The sequence below is a fragment of the Mastigoproctus giganteus genome, chromosome 1 (genome assembly GCF_048544385.1).
Source record: "Mastigoproctus giganteus isolate SK-2022 chromosome 1, ASM4854438v1, whole genome shotgun sequence".
Taxonomy (NCBI): domain Eukaryota; kingdom Metazoa; phylum Arthropoda; class Arachnida; order Uropygi; family Thelyphonidae; genus Mastigoproctus; species Mastigoproctus giganteus.
The window spans coordinates 15,528,072-15,553,851 of record NC_143575.1 but is presented as its reverse complement, the minus strand read 5'-3'; the positions used below and the strand labels follow the sequence as shown (position 1 = coordinate 15,553,851).

The following is a 25,780-nucleotide window of genomic DNA, read 5'->3' as shown; positions in this document are numbered from 1 at the left end:
CAATGGTCAGGCCATGCCTTGAGTAATGCGTACAGGTCTGGAGGCCTCATTTTAGGAAGGATGTCGAATTTGCTTGAGCGTGTACAGGGAAGGGCAACAAGATTAGTGAGGGGAATGAAGGGATCCTCTTACCAAGAGAGGCTTAAGTTCTACAAATTGCAGTGGCTGGAGACTAGGCACCTGCGCGGTGATCTGATTGAGGTGTATAAGGCCCTTGAATGGGTTGAGCATGCTGAATTCTGATGGGATCCTTTCACTTTGTTCAGATTACGAACCTAAGGGGCATAATTCAAATTAAGAAAAGACAGATGTAGATTAGATGTGCGGAAATTTGCCTTTAGCCAGCGGGTGGTTAATTGCTGGAACAAACTTCCATCTGTCGTTGTGGAAGTTGATAGGTTGAATAATTTAAGGAGGAACTGGACAGGCATTTGGAGGGAATGGTGTGTTTTTTTTTTTTTTTGGTTGGTACTGCATAAGCTCATACACTTGCTTTCTTGCATCACATGCCACTACTACTACTACATTTTCCTTCTCTGCAATAAGCCTCATTAGTTCATCTGACATCCATTTAGGCCTAAACCTTGAACAGTATTTCTTAGTTGGAATGAAAAGCCTAGTAGCCTCCAAAATTATTTAGAATTCAACGTTGGTAACATCATCAGTTGATCCCACTGTACAGAATTTAAAAACTGTCTGAGACCTGTCTCAGACAGTTTTTAAATTTCTTTTCACAGTTTTTTCAGAATTTAAAAACTGTCTTCACATTTACGAAAGCAAGTGCCCTTTCCTTTAGCCTTTATAGTAGTCACATCCTTAGTAATATGCTGAAATGTTTAATGATATGCTGAAATTTTTCCATTTATAAAAAGTACAGTACAGAAACCCATTCTTTTCGGTGTATAAAACGAGACTCAACGAGAAGTGAATGAGATTTAGAAATTTTAATTTAAATAATAGAGGGCGCCCCATCAGTCACATGACCACGCTGTATCACTTTTTTTAGCTTTTTTTTTTATTTGCCCGCTAGTTGTCTGCCATCTTGGCGTGCGTTGGGGTGCGGTTAGCCGGTGTGTCAACGAAAGTTTTCTGCATTCTGTGAAAGTTTAGTTATTTCTGTGTTATCATGTCTACCAAAACATCAAGGAAATCTACAGTGACCACTTCGGTGACTCACCAATCACTAAGTAGTCCATTGGTTTCTACTAGTTCTGGTGAAAGACCATGCTCGCCGCTAAGTCCAACGCGGCTTACTCGGATGCAAGAGAAGCTAGAGCTTCAAAACCTCAATGACCGTTTGGCATCTTATATTGACAAGGTACGCCACTTAGAGATAGAAAACAGCCGCTTGAATCAACAAGTCCAAGTAACTCAGGAAACAATTACAAAAGAAGTCACAAGCATAAAATCGATGTATGAACAAGAACTAGGTGATGCACGCAAAGTATTAGATGATACAGCCAAAGATAAGGCGAAACTTCAAATTGAGGCTAGAAAGTGGAAAACGGAAGCTGAAGATCTTCAGCTGAAGTAAGTTCATATTTTGTAGCTTGCAGTTAAATGTTTCGCTTTAGGTAAATTATCAAATAGACTGAAAATATAATTAAATACGAACTGATACAATATATACAGGGAAGAAATTTTCACAAACTGTAGTAGACATTTACTTCGAGCCACAATGAAATTATGAATTATCATGTAATAATAAGAAACAAACTCATTGCTCGGGTTGCCTTGAAAGTTAATTACATAATAAAGTAATTTTAATTTTCGGTTGTCAGGTACATAATTTGTGGCCAACATGCTTTGGATAACTGCGACCCAGGGTCGAGTTGGGACACCAGGTATCATCCCCGTGAGCTAGAGCCGAATTGTATATAAAATTTCATTCGTACTTATCTTAATGGGCTGCTTGTGGATATATTTTCCTGGTCAGTTTTATGCCCCCAATCTGTTCCTGCTGCGACCAAAAAAGTAAACAAACCGGGTAGCTCTTAATAACTGGTTCTTTGCAGAAGGCTTCTGTGTGCAAGGACTTAATCGAACTTGATTTTTTTTACTCGAATAAGCTATAATACGAAAAATAGTTGACTTTTGTAGTTTAATCGGGAAAAAAAAGAGTATACAGGATGTTGATGTCTATGTACCATATCAGTTTTGAGCTGCCAAAACTTATTGGCCAAGAATATGAAATTAAGTGTGAAATATTTACACTGTCACATGTTTTCTCCATGCTTTCAGTTTTTAATGATATTAAATTCTGTGATGTCAAAAGAAGAGTGGCTCAGAAAAGTTGGCTTATAAATATATGTTCGTTCATTTATTCCCTTCAAATATAATATGGTTAAAATTCACTCGTAAAATTTACACAGTATCAGAACTTACTGAGTAATTTAATGAAATTACATATAAAGGACAATTGAATTTTTACTGTACAAATACTAATACAGTTCACCTGTAACTGTATAAAGAGTGGTTTGAGTTGTTTGGGATAACAGCACAGCTGAGACCATGATGCCTGTAAATTGCATACATTAGCATTAGTAGACGCATATGATGCAAGAAAGCAAGCAAATACAGCATCAGTCAAAAAAAAAAAACCTTCCCATTTCACCCATCCATTCACTCCAAAAGTTTGTCTACTTTTGCCTTGTGGCACACTATGGCCATAGATGCTGATGCACCTAAAAGAATCCCCAAACAAACTTGTGCCTTGAATTTATTGAAGCTGTCTACTTCCACAATGATAGATAGTTTGTTCCAGCAATCAACCACCCACTGGCTAAAGGCAAATTTCCATACATCTATTCTACAACTGATTTGTCAATGTTAAACTTTAGCTGCCACCACTCAGCCCATCAGGTCAACTTTTCTAGATCCTGTTGCAGTAGCGCACTGTCATTAACAATCCTGCCAACTTTTGTATACTCTGCAAATTTGGACATTAAGCGTGATACATTTTCATCAGTATCATTGATAAATTCAGAAAACAATAGTGGGTCCAACACTGAACCATGGGGGACTCCACTAATAACATTATTCCATGAAAAGCAGTGTCCCTTGATAACCACTCTCTGTCTTCTCCCACTCAACCATCCCTTTATTCATAGCAGCAACTTGCCCTTAATGCCATACTACTCCAATTTGTACAGTAGTCTTCTATGTGCAACAGTATCAAAAGCTTTCCTGAAATCCAAGTATATGATATCAAAATTATTTTTTGCATTCAGTTCTTTTGTGACCACATCATAGTATCCGATGAAATTGGTCAGACAAGACTTCCCCTTAACAAACCGATGCTGTCTGAACTATAACTGTGGTCTTGTCTAGATGATCATGCAGCGCTTCTTTAACCAATGACTCAATTATTTTCCCCGGAACAGAAGTTAAACTGACAGGTCCGTAATTGCTTGTGTCACCCGCATATTCTTTTGCGAATTGGGGTCACATTTGCTCATCTCCAGTCCTTGGGTACCTCCCCTGAGTCCAAGGAAGCTCTCATAATTATGGCTAAGGGTTTGTTTACTTTCTTTGCTTCCTCCTTTAATATAACTGGATAGATTCCATCCATCCTAGGTGCCTTCTTATGTTTAAATTTAACATTTCTCCTCCACTTTGCTCTGTTATTACAAAATCATTTAGCCCCCTATTAGTTTGATAAACTTTTGGCATCCCCTTCCCTAAGGGATTTCTAATGTGTGAATGTAGATACATTCACACATTAGAAATTGTGTGAATGTAGATACAAAATACTCATTCAGTTTGTCAGCTACCTGAGCAGAATCATTGACTGTCGAACCATTGATATGAAGTGTGGACTAATCTGATTTATCCTCTTCCTTCTAGAGTTTACCTAAGTAAAGAAATCTTTACTGTTTTTCTTTGCATCCCTTGCTGAAGATTTCTCATAATCAGGACTTTGCTTGCTTAACCTCCTTTGTGACTTGATTACAGACTAGCTTATATCTGCCATAGGCTTCTGTCTCTCCTGATAATTTGTATGCATCCCATGCATTTTTCTTCTCTATCACGAGTCTCATTAGTTCATCTGACATTCATTTAGGCCTAAATCGTGAACAATGTTTCTTAGTTGGTATGAAAAGCCTGGTAGCTTCCAAGATTAATTCCTTCAATGCTTCCCATTTATAATTTGCTGTTGGTAACATTATCATTTGGTCCCACTGTATAGAATTTAAAAATTATCTGAGACCTCTAGTCTACATCTTTGAGTAAATCCCACATGAGTACACTGTGATCACTGTCACCTAGTGGTTCCGTTATCTGCTGATTCTTAATGCATAAATAATCATTGCTGATACTGTAAAAATTACAGTATCAGCAATGATTATTTATGCATTAAGAATCAGCAGATAACGGAACCACTAGGTGACAGTGATCACAGTGTACTCATGTGGGATTTACTCAAAGATGTAGACTAGAGGTCTCAGATAATTTTTAAATTCTATACAGTGGGACCAAATGATAATGTTACCAACAGCAAATTATAAATGGGAAGCATTGAAGGAATTAATAAAACAATCATCCAATAAATCTACAAGTCTTTCTAGTGTACAAGTGGCCAAACCACAAGTTTCAGTCAATATCTGGGAAGTTAAAATCCCTCATTATAAGACAATCTGATTTACTGGCCCACTCTTTCTCTGTACAGTTGTGCATTGTATTCATCAGAGTCATTAGGCCTATAACACACTTTTCTCAATTTTGCTTTCCGAATGCTTATGTCACTCCAAACTGACTCAATATTGCACTGTCCATCTATGTCAACTGGATTCACTTCCTTAAATTTTGTGTTTCTTAACTAACAGCATAACCCCTCCTCCCTTTCTATCCTGTCTGTCCTTTCTGTACACATTATACTCCCCAAATTCCAATTCTGCATTTCTTACATCTGTGTGACACCTCGTCTCTGATATCCTAACAATATCTGCTTTTGTTGTCTTGGCCAGCACCTCAAATTCATCAAATTTTTTACTATACTTCTAGCATGCAAGTAGTCATGCGCCTGTTCCTTACTCTTGGTTCAGTGGCGCCTCCGTAGCCAGGTGGGCAGGAGCAGCAGTGCGTAGCACATGCTTCTTGATTAGACCTGGGTTTGAGCCCATGACCACCAAATACAGAGGATGCAGAAAGGTCAGGGAATGACCATCGCATATCCCCGGAGCAATATGGCCTTAGTTGCTAATGCTCCTAAAAAAAAAATCCTTACTCTTAGTTACTCTAACACAGCCTGTGTATTTACATGTTCCACGATGACTCCCAGCAGTCCTTGTAATTCCCAGCACCTTGCTTTCCAGGCTGCTGCTCATTCCAATAGAAGCAGTGCAAGAATCACTTCCACCTCTGCCTGCAGCTATTGTAAATCTATTAGTCTGTGAACACCCCCCCCCAAGCTAACAGTCTTCTAACCCACCTATCATTGCCTTGATAGCATCAGCAAATATTCTTGCACCCTTTCTGTTTAAGTGTATCCCATTCCCTGTAGAAGCAGTCCCTCCTGTTAACAAGCACAAACCACGCTGAGAAAAATTTCAAGGTGTATCTTGCAGTGTTTTGCAGCAAAAAAACAAACAAACATATAACCATTGTCCAAGACTGACTGAACTACTGTGTTTAAAAGAAGCTTATTAAATTATTTTTGTCCCATGGGAATCTAATCAAGGCTATTTTCTATAAAATGGGAAACAACAGCATAATTCTTTTCACAGGGTATTCAAAAAAGCATCATTCTTTGCAGTTTTATTGTGTTATAGAAGAAGTTTTTTTTTTTTTTTCTTTAAGATGATATTCAAATGGTACTGATGGGTTCCAACAGCTATTTACCAGTGTTTCCCATTATTGGTGTATTTGTTTTGCAGATGATCCACGATAATTGTAATATCATGTGTGGAATCTGTTGCTTGAAGAGAATAGTAATTATAGGGTGCCAATTTGCCTCTTTGAAACTGATTAGTTGCGTGCAATTTTTGAAACTTCATATTTAAACACACATGCTGAGAAATTTTTTAAATACTTTTTTTTTTTTTTTTGTGTTACTGGAAATTTTTAAAAATTTATTAGTAGTTCTCATTGAAAAACAGTGACCAAGCCAGCATATCACAATCTTTGGACTATGGCATTTTTCTACTGGTTTATGGATGATATGCAAGTTTGAAAAGATTAGAAAATCCTACTCTATATCATGTTTTTTAGGACAGACTCCATTTGTCAATGTAGTTGTTGACTCCAGCAAGATAAATTATGTAAAAGCAATTGAATGACTTTGCTAGTACTGTATTTGAACAAAACTAGAGAGGCAGACTTTACCCTTCAGCTTATTGTGCATTGATTCTGTGAAGAGGCAGTGTGATGAGATTTGTAACCTTTTTTCTCATTATATTAACTAAATTTAAAAGAACATAATAATTGCATCAAATTGATAACTATGTTTATGATAATTAATAAACCTGAAAATCATTAAACGGAAATTGGTAAATACAGATATTTGGGAGTGAATAAAGCAACTGTCATCCACATTTTGATCTTTAATTCACAAGCTAATCAGCCCCCCTCCATGTTTTCTATAAGCTAATCTCTTCCTTTGATAATTCTAGCAGCACTGGTGTTATACTGAAAGCATTTTTTTTTTTATGTAAACCCCAAACACGAGAGGTATAAGAACCTACAGTACTTAGTACCGTGCTTGGGTTGGAAGTTGAGAAGACGAAAGAAGATATTTGTTGACGTTGGACTTGAACTTCTGTAGACTGTAATTTTCAGGAAATACATATGAAGGAAGGTTGTTCCAGGAAATGGCAGTTGAATGAATAAACAAGAAAGATGAAAAGTTGATTTTGTGAGTTTGAAGTTGGACAGTAAATGGATGTTTGTTGGTGGCTGCATGTGTTCGGACTGTTTTGAAAGAATGAGCAGGAATTATAGAAGCCAATTCAGAACAGTGCCCATGGAAGTATCTGTAGAAGAGGCATGCAGCAGAAACAGTATCAAGAAGCCTGAGAGAGCTTTTGGGGGCACCACCCCAGATGTGGGAACAATATTTCATGGTAGGGCGGATTTGCAATTTATACAGAGTGAGCAGCTGTTTGGAAGAAAAGTAACGCTGATAGCGAAAGAGGAAACCAAGTTTTTTAGATGCAGAGGAAGTAATATTTGTAATGTGCTTGTGCCAAGAGAGATTAGAAGTTAGGATAATCCCCAAAACAGATATATTATTTTGCTTAGAAATCGGAGGGTCACCAAAGATAAGCATAGGAGCAGAAGACTCCTGCCGACCGGGCTAGCCGAGTGGGTAAAGTACCTGCCCGGCAACCCAAAGGTCGCGGGTTCAATTCCTGCCTTGGGCTTGGATCAAAGTAATGCAAAAACCTTGGGAGGTGCAATATGGCCACAGAAGCAGATGCGCCAACTACCAAATCAAAAAAAAAAAAAGAAGAATCCTTTTTGCGAGATATAAGACAAGACTGAGTTTTAGAAGGGTTGAAATCAACTAAGTTGTCTTTGCCCCACTGGAGAATTACCTGAAGATCGGCAATTTAAGGAATTGGTAGCAGACTTTCGAGAAGTTGAAGCTGATTGAGCATGGCAAGGTTTCTCAAAATGGAAAGTGGAATGCAATGTGCTATCATCGGAAAAACTATGGATAGGATTTCCAGTCAATGGAAGAAGGTCATTAATATACAAGAGGAAAAGAGGGGGAGATAGAACTGAACCTTGGGGGACATCGGCATTAATGGAGAAAGTAGAAGACAGAGAGCCATCTACCCTCCGTGAGTGATCATAGAGAAAACTGGATATATCCAATTACTAAAAACAGTTGGCAAAACATAAGATGGAAGCTTGTTTAGAAGACCTTTATGCCAAACACGATCGAAAGCCTTGGAGATGTCAAGAGCAACTACTTGTGTTTCACCGAACCTTTCCATTGAATTAGTCCATAAATGGGTAACGTAAGCCAGAATATCACCAGTGGATTGAGACTGACGGAATTCATACTGGCAATCATTGATCTGATGGAAGGTTTCTAGGTAGTTGAGTTGGCGGTTAATTGATTTCTCCATTACTTTAGAAAGAGTAGAAGTAATTGCAATGGGACAATAATTGGATGGGAGGGATTTGTCCCCCTTTTTAGGAACTGGCTGGATATGAGAAATTTCCAAGCAGAAGGAAGAACACCTTTGGAATAAGAAAGTGAAAAAAGGCGGCAAAGAATAGGAGTAAGTTCGGGAGCACAGGTTTTGAGAACAAGTGGAGAAATACCATCAGGACCTGGAGCTTTCTTAACATCAAGATTCCTCAAAATCCTTCTGACATCCTTTTGACGGAAGACCACAGGAGGCATTGAATGGAACGTGTTGGGAATGGTGGGAGGTGTTTTACCAAGATCATTAATACGAAAAATGGGATGCTAGCAGGTCAGCTTTATCCTTGGCTGAAGTGACAACAGAACCATCTGGATTTGACAGAGATGGGCAAAAGTTGCGGCCAATAGCTTTGGCAAGAGACCAGAATGCTCGGCTACCATTAGGGCAAGAAGCAAGTTTTCTACTCTTATCCTGTTCAAACTCTAGTTTAGACTGATTGATAACTGCTTTACAGTTGTCGCAAGCTTTGGTGTAGGCAGAAAATGAAACTGAAGAATTAGAAACAAGCCAATTACAATATGCAATGTTCTTCTCTTGAACAGCCTTAGCACATTTATTGGAAAACCAAGGTTTAGATAAAGGGTGAGATTTTAAAGTGGAGTGTGGGATAAAGGATTCCATTCCTGCAAGAATAATTTCACTGAGACGATCTGAGGAAATGTTGACATCAGAAGTTTTGAAACAGTAATCCGACCAAGGAAAAGAAGAAAATAAATCTTGCAGGTCATCCCATTTTGCATTCTTGTAATGCCAAACAACACGAGGTTGGGAATAGCCATGAGATAACGGCTCCATTGCAGAAGAGACAATCACCAAGTTGTGAAGTGAAGTGCCTAAAGGACCTCTCGCTTCGACCGTGTACTTAGAAGAGTGCTTTGTGAAAAAAAGATCAAGCGTGTTGCCTGTATGAATAGGATTGTCCGGTATTCTTGTAGGTAAATGAACAATCTGTGCAAGGTCATTAGTAATTGCAAAAGCCTCAGCATCTCGACCAGCTGGGTCGATGTGACTAGAAAACGGAAGCCAGCCGGAGTTGTGAACATTAAAATCACTAAGGAAAATTACCTTACTGTTAGGAAAGTTGGACTGGAGAAAGTCAAGTTGCAAAGAGAGGAAGTCAAAGAGCTCCAAGTGATTAGTGGAGTTGGGAGAACGGTAAAGACAACAGATGAATTTTACACAATGAGGTAGAGAGATTTTAAGCCAGAGAAGATCGAAGAGAGGAGATTCCAAATTGCCAAGTCTCTGACAGGGAATATCAGAACGGACATATGCACAAGTACCACCTTTGAGGTGAAAGGAATCATACAACGAATAATTTGGGCATCTGAGATGAGCAGTGGTTGAATCAACCGATAACTGAGATTCTGTCAGAAAAAGTACATGGGGTTTGGCAGACTGCAAGTGGAAATGGACATCGTTGAGATTAGAATTGAGACCATGTATATTTGTGAAGTGAACTAGGAAGTGTTTGGGAGGTTTAGATCTTTTCACAGATAAGCTTGCTCTATTAGTTTGACAATTCATGGTGTATTCAATAGTAAGAAAAAGTGGGTGGGACATGCTGTATGAAGTAATGAAATTTTTGGATATGGCGTACAGATGGTAAGAATATACCCAGATCCTTGACATAACGTGGCCTCGACAATGCCCCCAGCATACACACTACTGGGCCTCCCTCCAGTCACTATCTGGCAGAGTAGAGGTAGCAAGATTATACACTAGCTGATCTGGAAGCCTCCTAGAGAGTTACCAATAGGTTCGGTCAGGTGTACTAACTAGCGGCTAGCCTGCGAACACCGTTTTAGAGCTGTACCTTTGAAATGTAAGGAATATTGGATCTCGCCATGACGTTCATCATAACCTCAAAAGTCATCAATCATACTGCATGATGGAAGAGATAGGGAAGGGTTGGCCGGAACTTAGCTCTGGAGACTAAACATGGTTCCAGCACTTCAAGCCTCCAATAAGCAAAGTGGTGGTATTGTACTATTTGATGAGAGTCATCTACCACCTAGTACTGCCTGGTAACATTCCTCCATGTGGTGTGGGCACTACACCTTGACCCCTGCTTACGTTGGTTCACACCTGGGTGGTCACCCACCATGTACTTGCGCATGGAGGTTATACCCAGGATTACTAACAGTCCCACCATCGTGAAAGTGCAAGCAGAGAATTTGGCTGTCACAGACTGTCCACACTTCGCTGAAATTGGGTCCACTTGACTTGAGTCAACCAAATATTAGTTCCATCAGCGTTTTAGACTCCAGGGTAGCAAGTACAGCTTGTCTGGCATATCTGAGAGAGAATGTCTGTGACAACCTCAAGGACCATATGCTCTAATTTTGTCAGCTTTTGCATGAATCATTATCAATACAGTTCAAGCTAAATTAATGCAGTGCCTTTTGCCTATTGTACTTCCAGTCTTGAATTGTTCAGCATAGCCACTTGACATAGTAGTTTAATACTAATTATTTGGTATGAATATTATCATTAACCATATTTAGTGTCATATGAAACTGAGCCATGATCCAATGCATGCAGTACTATACTTCTGCATTGACAGAAGTATGGCTACATCACACTAAAGCAGCAGTTCTCAAACTGTGCATTGCGACGCCCTGTGGAGGCTCCATAATTTACCAGGGGCATTGAGATGATGTAATAATGCCGGAAGGGTACACGGAAGGGTAATTACTCTACTAAAGGTAGCATTCTATTTACTTTGTTTTGCTACAATAACATCTATATTTTATAACACTTTTTTCAATATGAGTTACAAATTTCTGCTGGAACAACACTGTGAAAATTAAAAAGGGTGCCAGAATTTTCTGATTACCCTTCAGCTTATTGTGCATTGTATACTACTATTTGATCTGTATTATTAATGTAAATAACTGATATTCAGAATACAACCACATTATACTCTGAATATGCTTACTGTCTTTCTCTTGGCAATGTCTTATCACGCATGTATGATTTGAGAATGGAGCTCTATTCATACCTTCTCACAGAATCTCACTGCAGTGCTGAAGACTTTGTAAACAATGATTTTGTTTCTAAGCTAGCTTATCTTTGCGATATTTTTGATAAATTAAATTAACTTGATTTATATCATCAAGGAAATTACACACCAATATTCTACAACTGTCAGACAGTTTTAGCCTTTAGAAGGAAACTAGAACTTTGGAATAAAAACATAAAAGAAGGTAAAAATTATTGCTTCCCACTTTTACATCAATTTTTACAACAAAATGAAGTTCATTTTAATAAGAATTAAAATCAGTAATTATTGAGCATTTGTCGTAACTCCATGCATGATTTGAGAAATATTTTACAGAAAATTTTGGGAAGTACATGTGGATTAGAGATTTCTTCAATACAAAGTCCCCATCAAATTTATCTACTGTTGAAAAAGAACAATTTATTGATCTCACATCAGGTCTCACACCGAAAGCAAAGTTTTTGTTGTTATCTTTATCTGAATTTTGAAACACAAACCTGGACTATAGCAATAAAGCTTTGCAAATACTAGTGCCATTTGCAAGTTCTTACCTTTGTGAAGTTGGATTTTTGGCATTGGCAGTCACTAAATCTAAGTACAGATCAAAATTAAATATTGAAAAAGAAATACTTTTTGCCATTTTGAAAATAATGCCTAGGTTTGATGAATTATGCAATAAAAAGCAAGCACATACATCACATTAATGTTTTTTAAGAATAAAATAATACCTGATTATTATTTCATGTATTAATAATTATTGTATTAACATATTAAAAAATAAATTGCATAATTATAGATGTTTTACTTCAAGGGAGGCACCGGGAAAATTTTACAGGTCGAGGGAGGCATTGGCTCACAAAGTTTGAGAAGCACTGCACCAATGAGATTGCTTCTCTGTGATCTGTTTACTAATGTACCTGTATCTATACTTGCCAACTATTTTCCAGATATACTTATAGAGCTTGAGATGATTTTGGTTCAATTTGTATACCATTACAATGTTAAGAGATTGATAAAGTATTAGTTCATGATTACTCCCCTATGTCATCGTAACAAATGCATTCTGTCTCACTATGCAGAGAAAATTCTGGCACCCTTTTTAATTTTCACAGTGTTGTTCCAGCAGAAATTTGTAACTCATATTGAAAAAAGTGTTATAAAATATAGATGTTATTGTAGCAAAACAAAGTAAATAGAATGCTACCTTTAGTAGAGTAATTAAAAAGAGAAGATGGATAAAAGCAAAAACGATGTATTTGCTTGATAGGAATATACTAGTGTATAATTATAATTAAAAATAATTATTAGAATAATACAAGAAATAAATACGGGGTGATTCAGAATGCACACAACCTCAGTTGTTAGCATTAATTTATCCTTGAGAACTTGATGGATTGTGATTTTAATTGCTATAATAGCAGCGCTAGTCATCCCATATATCAAACAGTTCTTGTTATATGTTAGCTTTTAGTCACTAACCAGCAGTATTTTGTTTACAGTGCAGGCATTTTCCCAGCACAGCACATATTCATAACTGAACATCCCAGAGTTTTATTTTTCAAACTAGTTAAAAGGAGTGGTATACATTAATAGTTTTCATATACTGGAAGAATTAAAAGTCAGTATCAAATCAGAAATTTCAGTGATAACCCTTCAAACACTGTGTATGCCAGTTCTCATATAACATGATGAAAAGAGTTTGCCCTTACATTTGGATACTTTAAACATTTATTGCAATTTATTATATTTCTGTTAAATATGCTATGGCTTGCATGCATTTAAAATCACCCTGTACAGGCATCACAGTATTGGGTATTTATTCCAATGACAAGATCAAAGAAATCGAGGCTTTAATTAACAGTATCATGCATGTATTGACTCCAGCAAGAAATCCTAGAATAAGCACTTTAGTCGTCAGACCAGATTTCAGTTCATGGGCAACGAGTTGCTGAATCAATGGGTGCAGAGTACTTGCATTGCAGCAGAGGACAGTAATATTCTTGTTTCTTTTTGGATCTCTGTTGGAGAACCAAATGAGTGCTGAGCACTCAAAGACCAATGACTGTCTTACCATAGTTTTGGCTGGGGATCCTACTGGCCAAGGTTATATTTACAGTGACTCTAAATTTCTTTTTATGATTTCACTCATTCTGCCTAAGAGGCTAGCCTCTCTTAAACTTGACATTGCATATATAATGATGTCAGACAACTAATAGCATCATTCTGAGGATGCCAATTAATACTTATTTGATCATTTTATAATTCATTTTTTAGCCTAAAACCAAATTATCAGTAAAGAGGGTTGATAAGCAAGTTTGTTTTGTGCATAGCATGAATGAATTAAAAATTAATTAGTCTGCTTATTGGATCACTTTCATTTTTGAAGCTCTGTTTCTTTTGCATCAGTTGCAACATATAATAGGATACTGACAACCACGATTGGGTGTCTTTGGATTCCACATGGTTAATGGAGAAATACACATTTCCTTAGCAAATGAAAAATCAACTATCGGCACATTCTGATAGAAAAGGAGTACATGATCATTAGACAAACAAATTTCCCTTAACTCTAACATACTAGAATTTCTGACATGGATTATGTCAATTTTTTTTTTGGCTGGTGCAAAAAGCCTCAGGCTTCCTTGCACCATATGGCTAATCATAATAATAATAATATTCTACTATATGCACTTGTTAATAACAAGAAAAAACACTACTTACACTACAAACCACATGCTTTCTTTACAATGAAAGCATGTAACCATTGAGAACCATGTGCACACCATCCCAAGAATGACCATCCGGAGGAAAAGGTGATGTGGGTCATACAGTGAAGAGTTATCTGCTGTTTCCAGTGTCGACATGCTATAGTGTTACTGATGAAACATTATTAGCATACTTAAGAGAACATATGCAGCTAGTACTCCACCCTAGTACATGTTGGATAATTGGGCTCTTGCTGTATTATGCACTGCAGAGTAAAGTTTCTATATACAGGCATACCTCGGTTAACGTTACCTCTGATAACGAAGCCTCAATATAACGAAGTCCGCAATTTCAAGCCCCATTTAACATAAAAAAATATTCCAATTTAAGGCCAACGCCCGACAATCATCCGATTGGTGACTGACGGCGACTCGTTACGTATTCCCGAGCTGCGGGCATGTCTGTTATAACAGTTTTGCGTGTCAATCGCGTAATTTAGTTGTTGTTTACATGATTGACGTTGTTTCAGTGTGGCGCATTGCAATAATCGACGTAGGTTCTTTGTAGCATTACATAACGTAGATTTTGTCAATTTTAATAGAAATATTTTTGTTTTAGTTAATTAAAATGTCAGAATCAAAGAAAAGAAAAGCAATTTCTTTGGAAACTAAACTAAATATTGTACGACGTGTTAAAAGCGGCGAAAGAAAATCCGATGTGGCACATTCTTTAGGATTAGCGCAATCAACTTTAACAACCATACTAAGTCAATCAGAAAAAATAAAACAGTCTGCTCAGAATTGTACAGATGTTACAGCGGCAAAATTAACTCGCTTAAGGAATCCAATTTTAGAAAAAATGGAGAAAATGTTAAGTTTGTGGATAGATGATATGTCACAACGTCATATGCCTTTAAGTCAAATGGTGATTCAAGAAAAGCATTATTTTTGTTTAATCACCTGAAATCTAAACAAACTGAAGAAATTACGGAAACCTTTGGGGCTTCTCGTGGTTGGTTCGAGAAATTTAAAAAACGGGCCAGGATTCATAGTGTAAAATTAACAGGAGAAGCTGCAAGTGCAGATGTTGAAGCTGCAAATAAGTTTCCAGAAAAACTAAAGGAAATAATTGAACGTGAAAATTTTCCACCAAATTTGGTGTTCAATGTTGACGAAAGCGGTTTGTTCTGGAAACGGCTACCAACAAAAAGCTTCATTTCTATTGAAGAAAAATCAGCTGCTGGATTTAAAGAAGCCAAAGACCGTTTAACGTTACTCTTTGGATCAAATGCCTCTGGTGATTATAAATTAAAATTGCTATTAGTTTACCATTCAGAAAATCCGAGGGCGTTAAAAGGTAACATAAAAATGAATTTACCTGTAATATGGAAAGCAAATAGAAAAGCGTGGGTTACCAAGGAGTTATTTACTGATTGGTTTGTTAACCACTTTTGTCCTGGAGTAAAACGGTATTGTCAAAAAAACAACTTTGAAGAAAAAGCTCTTTTGTTGTTGCTCCGGGACATCCTACTGATCTTAACACGTTGGACACATGCATTCCTGTCAAAGTTGTGTTTCTTCCAGCAAACACAACTTCCCTGATTCAACCATTGGATCAGGGAGTAATAGCATCATTTAAAGCTTATTATCTGCGTCGAACTTTAAGCAATTTAACTGAACTAGAGGATAAAGTGGAAATGACAGTTAAAACTTTTTGGAAAAACTACACCATTAAAAACGCAATTGAAAACATTGATAGTTCTTGGAAAGAAGTCACTAAGAAATGCTTAAATGGAGTTTGGCGCAAAAAATAGAAGTTGTACTAGAAGAAGAAAATAACATCCAAGAAATTAGAAATGAAGTTATCCAGATGGCTCAATCAATAGGTTTCGAAAATGTCGATGAAGAGGATGTTAGAAATTTATTGAATGCAGAAGATGATGGTTTTTCAGTGGAAGATTTAGAAAACCTTGTTAGCAACGAAGACAAAGATAATGAAGGCGAAGTTAAAGAAGTTCCTGCCGAAAAAGTGTTAACAACCAAAGATTTAAAAAGGTGCTTAAATGACATTGAAAACGTTTTAAATTTTTTTAGTGAAAATGATCCCGATTTAGGAAGAAGTGTTATAGTTAAGCGATCAGTGTTAAATGCAATAACTCCGTATAGGCAATTGTTAAATGAAAGAGAAAAAAAGCATAAACAATCAACTTTAACCTCATATTTTAAAATGTGATTTCACTTTGTATGTAAGTTGACTGTTTATTTAATAAAACTTTTCTTTGTTCGAAAAAAAGCTTTTCATTTTCTTTACGTAGGAACGTATCCCTATTCTGGCCATAGTATTTTTACCTCTGAAAACGAAGTTTCGCTTAACGAAGTAATTTCGTGGAACGCATCCTATTCGTTAATCGAGGTATGCCTGTATATATCTCTAGTTACACTTAAAGTTTCTATATATCTCTAGTTACACTCGCCAGAACAACATATAAATTTGATTGATGTGTAGACCTCTTGTATAAGGTCATTGTGCCTTATAAGAGATGTTGAAAGCAATTGTCACCTGTATTAAACATGCCTGAAATCAATTCATATTTTCAGCAGTGCATTGAAGCCCATCATGGAAAATGTCACATTTGATTTGGTGTTGATGTCCTTTAGTTCTTCAACTGAATGATGGGTTGTTCACAAATGGCTGCTCCTTAAAATACATCCACAGAAAAAAATGAGGAGTGGTGAGGTCCGGCAATCTTGGCATTGAGAATCCCTTAGAGATTACTCAATCTGAAAACAGATTTCATTGTACACTTGCACCATGTTGTTGCCAATTCCATATGGTGGACATGCTTGGTAACTCATGTCTTGAAATATTGTTTATATTTCTATGTAAATTCCACAAAGGAATTTAATTTATAATATTGCTTTACAATAAAGCATCTCCATTTTCAGGTTAACACCATGGTTTATCCAGGAAGTGAATGGTGTTATTGCATGAGTGACTCTACATGCATACGTTGTACGTTGTCGTCTGTCATTAAGCTTTCTATCTACACATCAAACATATGTTGTTCCCACCTGTAAGTATAATTAGAGATATATGCAAATATTTGGGTTTGGTGACTTTGAAAACATCCTGTACTGTTATCTAGTCCACGAACTGTTTTTTACCAGTCTGCAACACGGAAATTCGTTGCGGATGTTATCAGACTGTGGCGATTCGTCCATTACTGGTCCGCAACAGATGGGAAATAAAAGAAACTGGTCCTTCACCACAGATAGTTTGAGAAGCTCTGATCTAGAGCACTGTGAATTAGCTAGGAACCAGAAATTTATGTAAATATATGGGGTGTTTCAATTAAAAGGCACTGTGGTCTATTTCACTTATTTTTAGGTTTAGGCTGTTTGTTGTGTGAACTTTTTTTTTTTTTTTTCTTTTTGTCATATCTGGGTTAAAATTTTTGAATTTGCTTCTTTATGATTTCTAAATTAAAATTGTTCCAGTGGGGTTAGTCAAAACTTGTCATTGCTGTACTTCTGAAATGAATATAAACCTTTAGCTTTTTCTTAAAAAAAAAAAAAAAAAAAAAAAAACAATGGTTGTGTGCAATGTTCACTCTTCAGTACACATCTTTGGTGGATTATGTTGTGTTGTTATTTTTTATTATTATTATTTTCTTGTTCAAATAAAATGATTTATGCTTTTTATATGTATCCAAGAACCATATATGTATATATGGTGTCTTGTTCAAATAAAATGATTTATGCTTTTTATATGTATCCAAGAACCATATATGTATATATGGTGTCAAAAGGCCATGATGTCAAAATTTTCAGACAGTGTAAAGATTGGGAGAGTCATTAATGGTCAGTGCTAAGCAGCGCTCCTTCAGGATGATTTGAATAGACTTCAACGATGGTTAGTAAAGTGGCAGTTATATTCAAATGCAGCAAAATGCAAAGTCTATGACAAGCCTTAGGAACCAACCAAAATTTGATATTCCAACTCATTCTCTGTCACCATACTGGTCTTAATAATTTGTATATCATCTATGTGACTTTATGGTGCAATAAACTGCTGTTCATCTATATCAGCATCAGATCACTATGGTATCTTAGCATGTTCAACTGATTTCCACAAAATACATAACACGAAAGAAAAAGTAGAATCTGTGCTGTTTCTTCTTTGATATCACTGCTGTCTTGACTCAGTTGCTATTGGTCCTCTAATATCTCTGCTCCAGAAGCATTCCTGTATCCTAGGGCCCTGCTGAAAGTGATTCAAAATAGTGGACATAGTGTCTTCGTTAGGCAGTGCCAGTGGTTCCCCACAAAGCCACACTTAGTGGCACTGTGAAGATGCAAGACTTCAAGGCCAGATGAGTTTGAATTATGTTGGGTACCGTAAGTTATGTTGTTTGTGTTGTTCATCCGGCCTCTTAATTACTGAGAGGTGCGATCACTAAGGAAAGCACCTTCCAGCAACCTGCTTCAATCTTGATGCTGATTTCTGGATTCACAATAAGGTTTACAGAAAATGTATTTTAGATTCACTCGTATCAAACTTAATTTTTGCAGACTGATGTCCAGTTTCATTCAGCTTGGTACATCTTATTTTATTCCTTTGTTAAAGCCACATGCTCCTATTTCATATGTTAATAATATTACTTTATTTATGTTCTGGGGTATTGCCCTTACTTTATTGGATGGTAATACTGTAAATGATGTTATATATAATATGGTTTAGAAGTTCACCAAAAGTTTAGTAGAGTAAGCAGTCTACAAATAAAATGCTTCTCTTGTTAATAAACAAAGGAGACTTAATTTTACAAGAAAACTATTTAAAAAAAAAAAAAAAAAAAAAAAATTTGAACTGTGGAACATATGCACCTCTTAAGGTGCAAATATTCCACAGTTTAAACACTATTTTAATTTCCATTACCCAAAAAATTTGAAATAGCATTTGAGTAATGCGTTCTCTTCATTTAATTTGTACAGACTGGAACTCCTAATAGTTATAAGTATCCTGATCTCTCCACGGAAAATTCCAGAAATCATTGTCAATTATTGCACAATTAAATTAAACCTAATTATACGCACATGTTTATTGGTCCTATCACATAGAGTTATTAACAAGCAATCTGGCTTGAAGAATAGAAATAGGTGCATGTATACTTGCGTGTACACCAATGCTAGGAGTTTAGTAAATAAATTTGATGAATTTGAGGTATAGCTCAAAACATCAAAGGCAGATATTGTTGGGATATCAGAGACTTGGTGTCACACAGATATAAGGAATGCAGAACTGGAATTTGGGGAGTACAACGTCTACAGAAAAGATAGACTGGATAGGAAGGGAGGAGGGGTTATGCTATTAGTTAAGAAATACATAAAATCCAAGGAAGTGAAGCCAGTGGACATCGCTGTACAGTGCAGTGTCGAGTCAGTTTGGTGTGACATAAGCATTGGGAGATCAAAATTGAGAGTAGGAGTTTGCTATAGGCCTAATGACTCTGATGAGTATAATAAGAAACTGTACAGGGAAATAGAGTGGGCCAGTAAATCAGAGAGTCTTATAATGGGAGATTTTAATTTCCCAGATATTGACTGGAATTTGTGGGCTGGTCACTCACACACTAGCAAGGCTTTTGTGGATTTATTGGATGATTGTTTTCTACATCAGCATGTTCGGGAGGCAACTAGAGGGAGGAATACTCTTGATTTGATTATCAGCAGTGATTCTTTATGCATTAAGAATCTGCAGATAAATGAACCACTAAGTGGCAGTGATCACAGTGTGCTGAAGTGGGATTTACTCAAAGAGGTAACTACCATTAGGGGTAAAGGGAAGGGTTATTGCTTTCGTAAAGGCGACTACGATGGACTGAGACAGTATTTAAATTCTATACAGTGGGACCAACTGATGATGTTACCAACAGTAAATGCAAAATGGGAAGCATTCAAAGAACTTATCTTGGAAGCTACTAGACTTTACATACCAACTAAGAAATATTGTTCAAGGTTTAGGCCTAAATGGATGTCAGATGAACTGATGAGGCATATGGCAGAGAAGAAACATGCATGGGATACATACAAATTAACACATGACACAGAAGCCTATGATAGATACAAGTTGATATGCAACCAAGTTACAAAGGAGGTTAGGCAGGCGAAGGCAGATTACGAGAAATCCTTGGCAAGGGATGCAAAGAAAAACAGCAAAGAGTTCTTTACTTATGTAAACTCTAGAAGGAAGGGGATGAATCAGATTGGTCCACTTGATATTGATGGGTCAACTGTTGATGATCCTGCTCAGGTAGCTAACAAACTAAATGAATATTTTGCATCGACATTCACACATGAGGAGTTATTCAGCAAGGGGAATGCCAGAGGTGTATTCAACTCTAGCAGTAAGCTACAGAATCTTGAAATAACTGGGAGTAAAGTGGAGGAGAAACTGTTGAAGATAAACACAAGAAAGGCACCCGGGGTGGATGGGATCTATCCAGTTATATTAAAGGAGGCAGCAAAGGAAGTAAGCAAACCCTTAGCCATAATTATGAGAGCTTCCTTGGACTCAGGGGAGGTACCCATAGACTGGAGATGTGCAAATGTGACCCCAATTCACAAAGGAGGATCAAAAGCTGACACAAGCAATTATAGACCTGTGAGTTTAACTTCTGTTCCAGGAAAATTTAATGGAGGCACTAGTTAAAGAAGCACTGCAGGATCATTTAGACAAGACTTCAGTTATAGCTCGGACACAGCATGGTTTTGTTAAGGGGAAGTCTTGCCTGACCAATTTGATTGGATACTATGATGCAGTCACAAAGGAACTGGATGCAGGGAATAACTTTGATATTATATACTTGGATCTTAGAAAGGCTTTTGATACTGTTCCACATGGAAGACTGCTGCACAAATTGGAGCAGTGTAACATTGGAGGCAAATTGCTGCTGTGGGTAAAGGGGTGGCTGAGGGGGAGAAGACAGAGAATGGTAATCAATGGACACTGCTCGTCGTGGACTAATGTTATTAGTGGAGTCCCTCAGGGCTCAGTGTTGGGTCCATTATTGTTTTCTGTATTCATAAATGATATTGATGATGGTATATCAAGCTTAATGTCGAAGTTTGCAGACGATACAAAGGTAGGCAGGGTTGTCAAGGACACTACTGACACTATGCTGCTGCATCAGGATCTGGAAAGGTTGAGCAGATGGGCTGAGAGGTGGCAAATGAAGTTTAACATTGACAAATGTAAAGTACTACACATGGGAAACAGCAACCCCAGAGCAACGTATCAACTCTGTGGTATTACACTGACAGTGTAATACCACAAAGGGGTGCTCTTACGAAGAAAGGCTTAAGATTTGCAAAGTACAGTGTCTGGAGACTAGGCACCAGCGAGGTGATCTGATAGAGGTGTATAAAGCATTGAATGGTTTGAGCATGCTCAATGCTGATGGGATTCTTCCTCTCGCTCAGAATAATCACCTGAGAGGGCATAAATTCAAATTGAGGAAAGACAGATGTAGGATAGACGTGCGGAAATTTGCCTTTAGCCAGCGAGTGGTTGGTTGGTGGAACAGACTTCCATCCCTTGTCGTGGAAGTTGATAGCCTAAATAAGTTTAAGGCTCAGCTGGACAGGTATTTTGAACGAACAGAGGGGTGAAGTGGGAGTGGTTTTTTTTTTGGCTGATGCTGCATAAGCTTGCTTTCTTGCATCAAATGCCTCTACTAATGCTAATTGATGTGCACTTTCCTCCAATTGGTAATGCTCCTGGCTTCATGAAATTGAAGCATCATCTGAAATCAAACTGTTGATTTCAGATGATGCTTCCCCTGTCATTGAGAGGCTAGTGTTCAATTGCGGAGGTTTGTTGAAGCATGTAGGTTTTTGATTTCCATTTCACTCTTACTGGTTTAAAGGGAGTTTTAATTTCAAAAATGAACTTAATGTCTAATATAAAAAATGGATTTTTCACAGTTCACAAAATATTGAGAATAAAGGTGGCATTAAAAAAGTGAACAATTTTGAATTATTTTTTGCTGATTTTTCAAATGACAAACGTGGGGTTGTATATTTGTTTCTTGGTTACATATAGCACAAAGAGATAAGAATGCTAAGTGTATAGGTAGCCTGATCCTGTTAATTTATAGCATTATAATGATCAGAGTACATTGTACTCTGGTTTAAGATCTTTGTTATCAAGTTTCTGACATATGTCCCCAAATGTATAATCTTACTGATAAAGGAATTATTGTATAAAATAGAAAAATTTATTCAAAATAATTCTAACCTTACAGGAATAAATTAATCCAAGATGTATCTACAGTCTGTCACTGTTTCCAAACTTTGATTTCTGTTGATTTTATTCTTATCTGGTGCAGTAATACTGAAGTTAAGTTTGTCTATCTTATATCCTAATAGTGAAATATAGTTTTAGATTGTTGTTGTTATGTGTATTTATTTATTATTTATTTTTTTTATGCCAAAAACAAAAATATTTTGTCTTTGATGAGCATAGCAGTTACAAAATGTACAGCAAGCAACAAGCTATATGAAATTGAAGCACATTGCAGTATAATGTGGTACAATTTGAAATGTAAATATGTGGATGCAATATATACAATTAGTACAATATTACATTCATAGAATTACTGTTGCTATCAGAGTGCAAGTGCACCCACCATTTGGGTGTCTTGTTTTATCAGTGTTTTTGCTAATGAGATAAAGGTAAACTGCAGCCATTATCAATCCACTGCAGGATGGAAGCGCCTCCTCAACGATTCATGTTGAGGGAAATGGACTATAATAATCTGCCATGCTGGTCCAGTGCGGGTTGATAGATTGACTGTATTTAGCAGTCAGGGGCTTGAACCCCGGTCTGGTCAAAGATCTGGTGCTACCGTACTCCTGCTCATGACCACCTGGCTAGATACAATGTACTAATTATCACTGTATATAATTCTTCTGCTATCCTAGAGACCATACATTGCTTCAGTTGCAACATTTTTGGTAATAGAGATGCCATCTGCTTTTTCTCTTCTGGTATAAATTTTTAAGGCTTAGATATAATCTTGTAAAAACAGAGTTAAAAATTTTGATTCCATACCTGTGTTACTTATTTGGAATATATTGCCAAAAATAAATACATCTAGGGAATGATACTTTTTTTTGTTAATGCATACATCCTCTGGAATACAGGTTCTACGAATTTTGTTTTTATCATATTGATAATATTAGAAATTTTGTTTTTATCATATTGATAATTTAGAAATTTTGTATAATTAATCATATGGATTACTTTTATGTATTGCCACAAACATGGAGCATGGTCAGTAAGAGCTCAAATCTATTGTAGCTCATTATTTTACACACTTTCTTTATTTTCATATATTATATTTCTGTACTAATAGTCTCTTAGTTTTGGTAGTTTAATGAGACCTACCCATAGAATTATTCTAAGAAAAATTCACATTCTGTTGGGTTGGTATCAACCCATTTTGGTACCCTAAAGTTTCAACATGGTGTATTTTCACCTACATAAAGTTTTTTGGTAGCACAGCTATTTGTCTCAGTGACAAATAGTAATATTGCTCATTTCTATTTTGAAGAATGACCATTAAAATTTTTCTAACAACAGGTAGGTTCCCATTTCAAAGAAACTAGAATGTTGAAATTAGGAGGATCATCATTGAAATTACTTTCTGAATCTGTGGAAGTTGTCATGTGATTAACTAGATCAGCAGAGTCCACAGAATCTGAAGTTCAATTGAAATTATTTTCCTCTGCTATGTAATCCCAGTTCTCAGTAGAATTGTCAGAAAACTTGCAAATTTGCATCTACATTCACACATGAGAAATTCTTTATGACAAATAGTGCCATAAGTTTATCAAACTCCAATGGGGAGCTAAATGATTTTGTGATAACTGAGAGGAATTGTTCAAGTGCAATATAAAAAAGGCACCTGAGGTGGATGGTATCTATCCAGTTATATTAAGGGAGGCAGCAAAGGAGGTAAGCAAACCCTTAACTATAATTATGAGAGCAACTTTAGATTCAAGCAAGATCCCTGTTGACAGGAGATGTATAAATGTATTCCCAATTCACAAAGGGGGTTCAATTGGTGACATGAATAATTACAGACCTGTTAGCTTAACTTCTGTTCCTCAGAAAATAATGGAGTCTGGTTAAAGAAGTAATGCAGAATCACCTAGACAGGAATGCACTTATACTGCAGTCAGCATAGATTTGTTAAGGGTGATCTTGTCTGACCAATCTAATTGGCTATTATAATGCAGTAAAAAAGGAACTGGAAGCAAAAAATACTTTTGATATCATGCTTGTATATCAGGAAAACTTTCAATGGCGTGTTACACATAAAAGACTGCTACAAATTGGAACGATGTGGCATTAAGGGTGAGTTACTGCTCTGGATAAAAGGATGGTTGAGTTGGAAAAGACAGAGAGTGGTTATTAATGGACTCTGCTCTTCATGGACTATTGTTATTAGTGTGGTCCCCCCCCCAGGGTTCAGTGTTGGGCCTATTGTTTTCTATATTTATTAATGACATTGAGGAAGGTATATCAGGTATATTAATGTCTAAGTTTGCAGTTGGTATAAAGGTTGGCAGGGTTAATGAGAATCATCAGGGTAAGCTGAACAAGATCTAAACAAAATTAGGCCAATGGGCTGAAAAATGGCAGTTGAAGTTTAATTGTTAAATGCAAGGTACTGCATGTGGATAACAGTAATCCCAGATTAACGTACCATGTGGTACCAGTGGAAAATGAATAATCCTGGGGATAATTGTGCAGTCACGTATGAAGTTCTCTGAGCAGTGCAGACAGGCTGCCAGGACAGCTCATGGAGTTTTGTCTATGATATACAGGAACGTTGCTGGCAGAAACAAGGAGGTGATTATCCTGTTGTATAAGGCTGCTGTATGCAGTCTTATACAACAGGATAATCACTATATCCTGCTGTATGCAGTACGCACATTGTGCGTACTTCATAACAGGTCTGGAGGCCTCATTTTAGGAAGGATGTAGATCTGCTTGAATGGGTGCAAAGAAGGGCAACAAGATTGGTGAAGGGAATGAAAAGGTGGTCATACCAAGACAGGCTTCAGTTCTGCAAATTGCAGTGTCTTGAGACTAGGTACCTGCAAGGTGATGTGATTGAGGCTTTTAAGGCTTTGAATGGATTGAGCAAGCTCAGTGCTGATATTTTTCCTCTTGCCAAGACTACATACATGAGGAGACATAAATTCAAACTGAAGAAGGATGGTTGTAGGATAGGTGGTTTCCTGTTGGAACAAACTTCCATCTGGTATTGTTGAGGTGGGCAATTTGAATAAATTCAAGGAAGAACTAGACAAAGTTTTGATGGGGATGGGCAAAGTTTTGATGTGGGAGGTTTTTTGTTGCTGATGCTTTATAAACTTGCTTCCTTGCATTGTATGCCATTAATAATAATAATGTGGGAGGAGATTGACTGATCTCATTGAACAAGAGATTGCAATTAACTGTGGGATTACTTCCAGGAAAACACAGCACCAGTCTACCAAGCCTAAGAAAGATAGACAAATGGCACTCACCATCAACAAGGGGACCACACTTACACAGACAAAGATGGGCAAATAAGACACTCCATGGTAGACACTTCAATGACCTCCATCAAGACTACATAGCTAAGATGGCTTCCAGTGCTTGGCTCACAAACTGAACTTCGCTCTTCCCTGAAATCGAAGGATCCATGCTTGCCACAAGACCATGTAATCAATGTCAGCAACTACAGGAAATACATCGCCAAAGGACTCTGGAGTAACAGATGACATGCCGACAATGTCATCTGGCCCCAGAAGCAATCTAGCACATCACCCAAACAGAGTATACTCATAGACCCAAC

The 25,780-nt window shown here is 37.0% G+C and overlaps 1 protein-coding gene across 1 annotated transcript in view; it reads left to right on the top strand.

The window, feature by feature from the left end:
- The first annotated feature begins 1,041 nt into the window (after positions 1 to 1,041).
- The window catches only part of Lam (Lamin), a 103,597-nt gene continuing 78,858 nt past the window's right edge, over positions 1,042 to 25,780 (top strand). Inside the window, exon 1 of the mRNA XM_090371689.1 lies at positions 1,042 to 1,530. Within this exon, the coding sequence (XP_090227815.1) occupies positions 1,127 to 1,530 (404 nt within the window). The 5' untranslated portion in view covers positions 1,042 to 1,126. The remainder of the gene's footprint in view (positions 1,531 to 25,780) is intronic.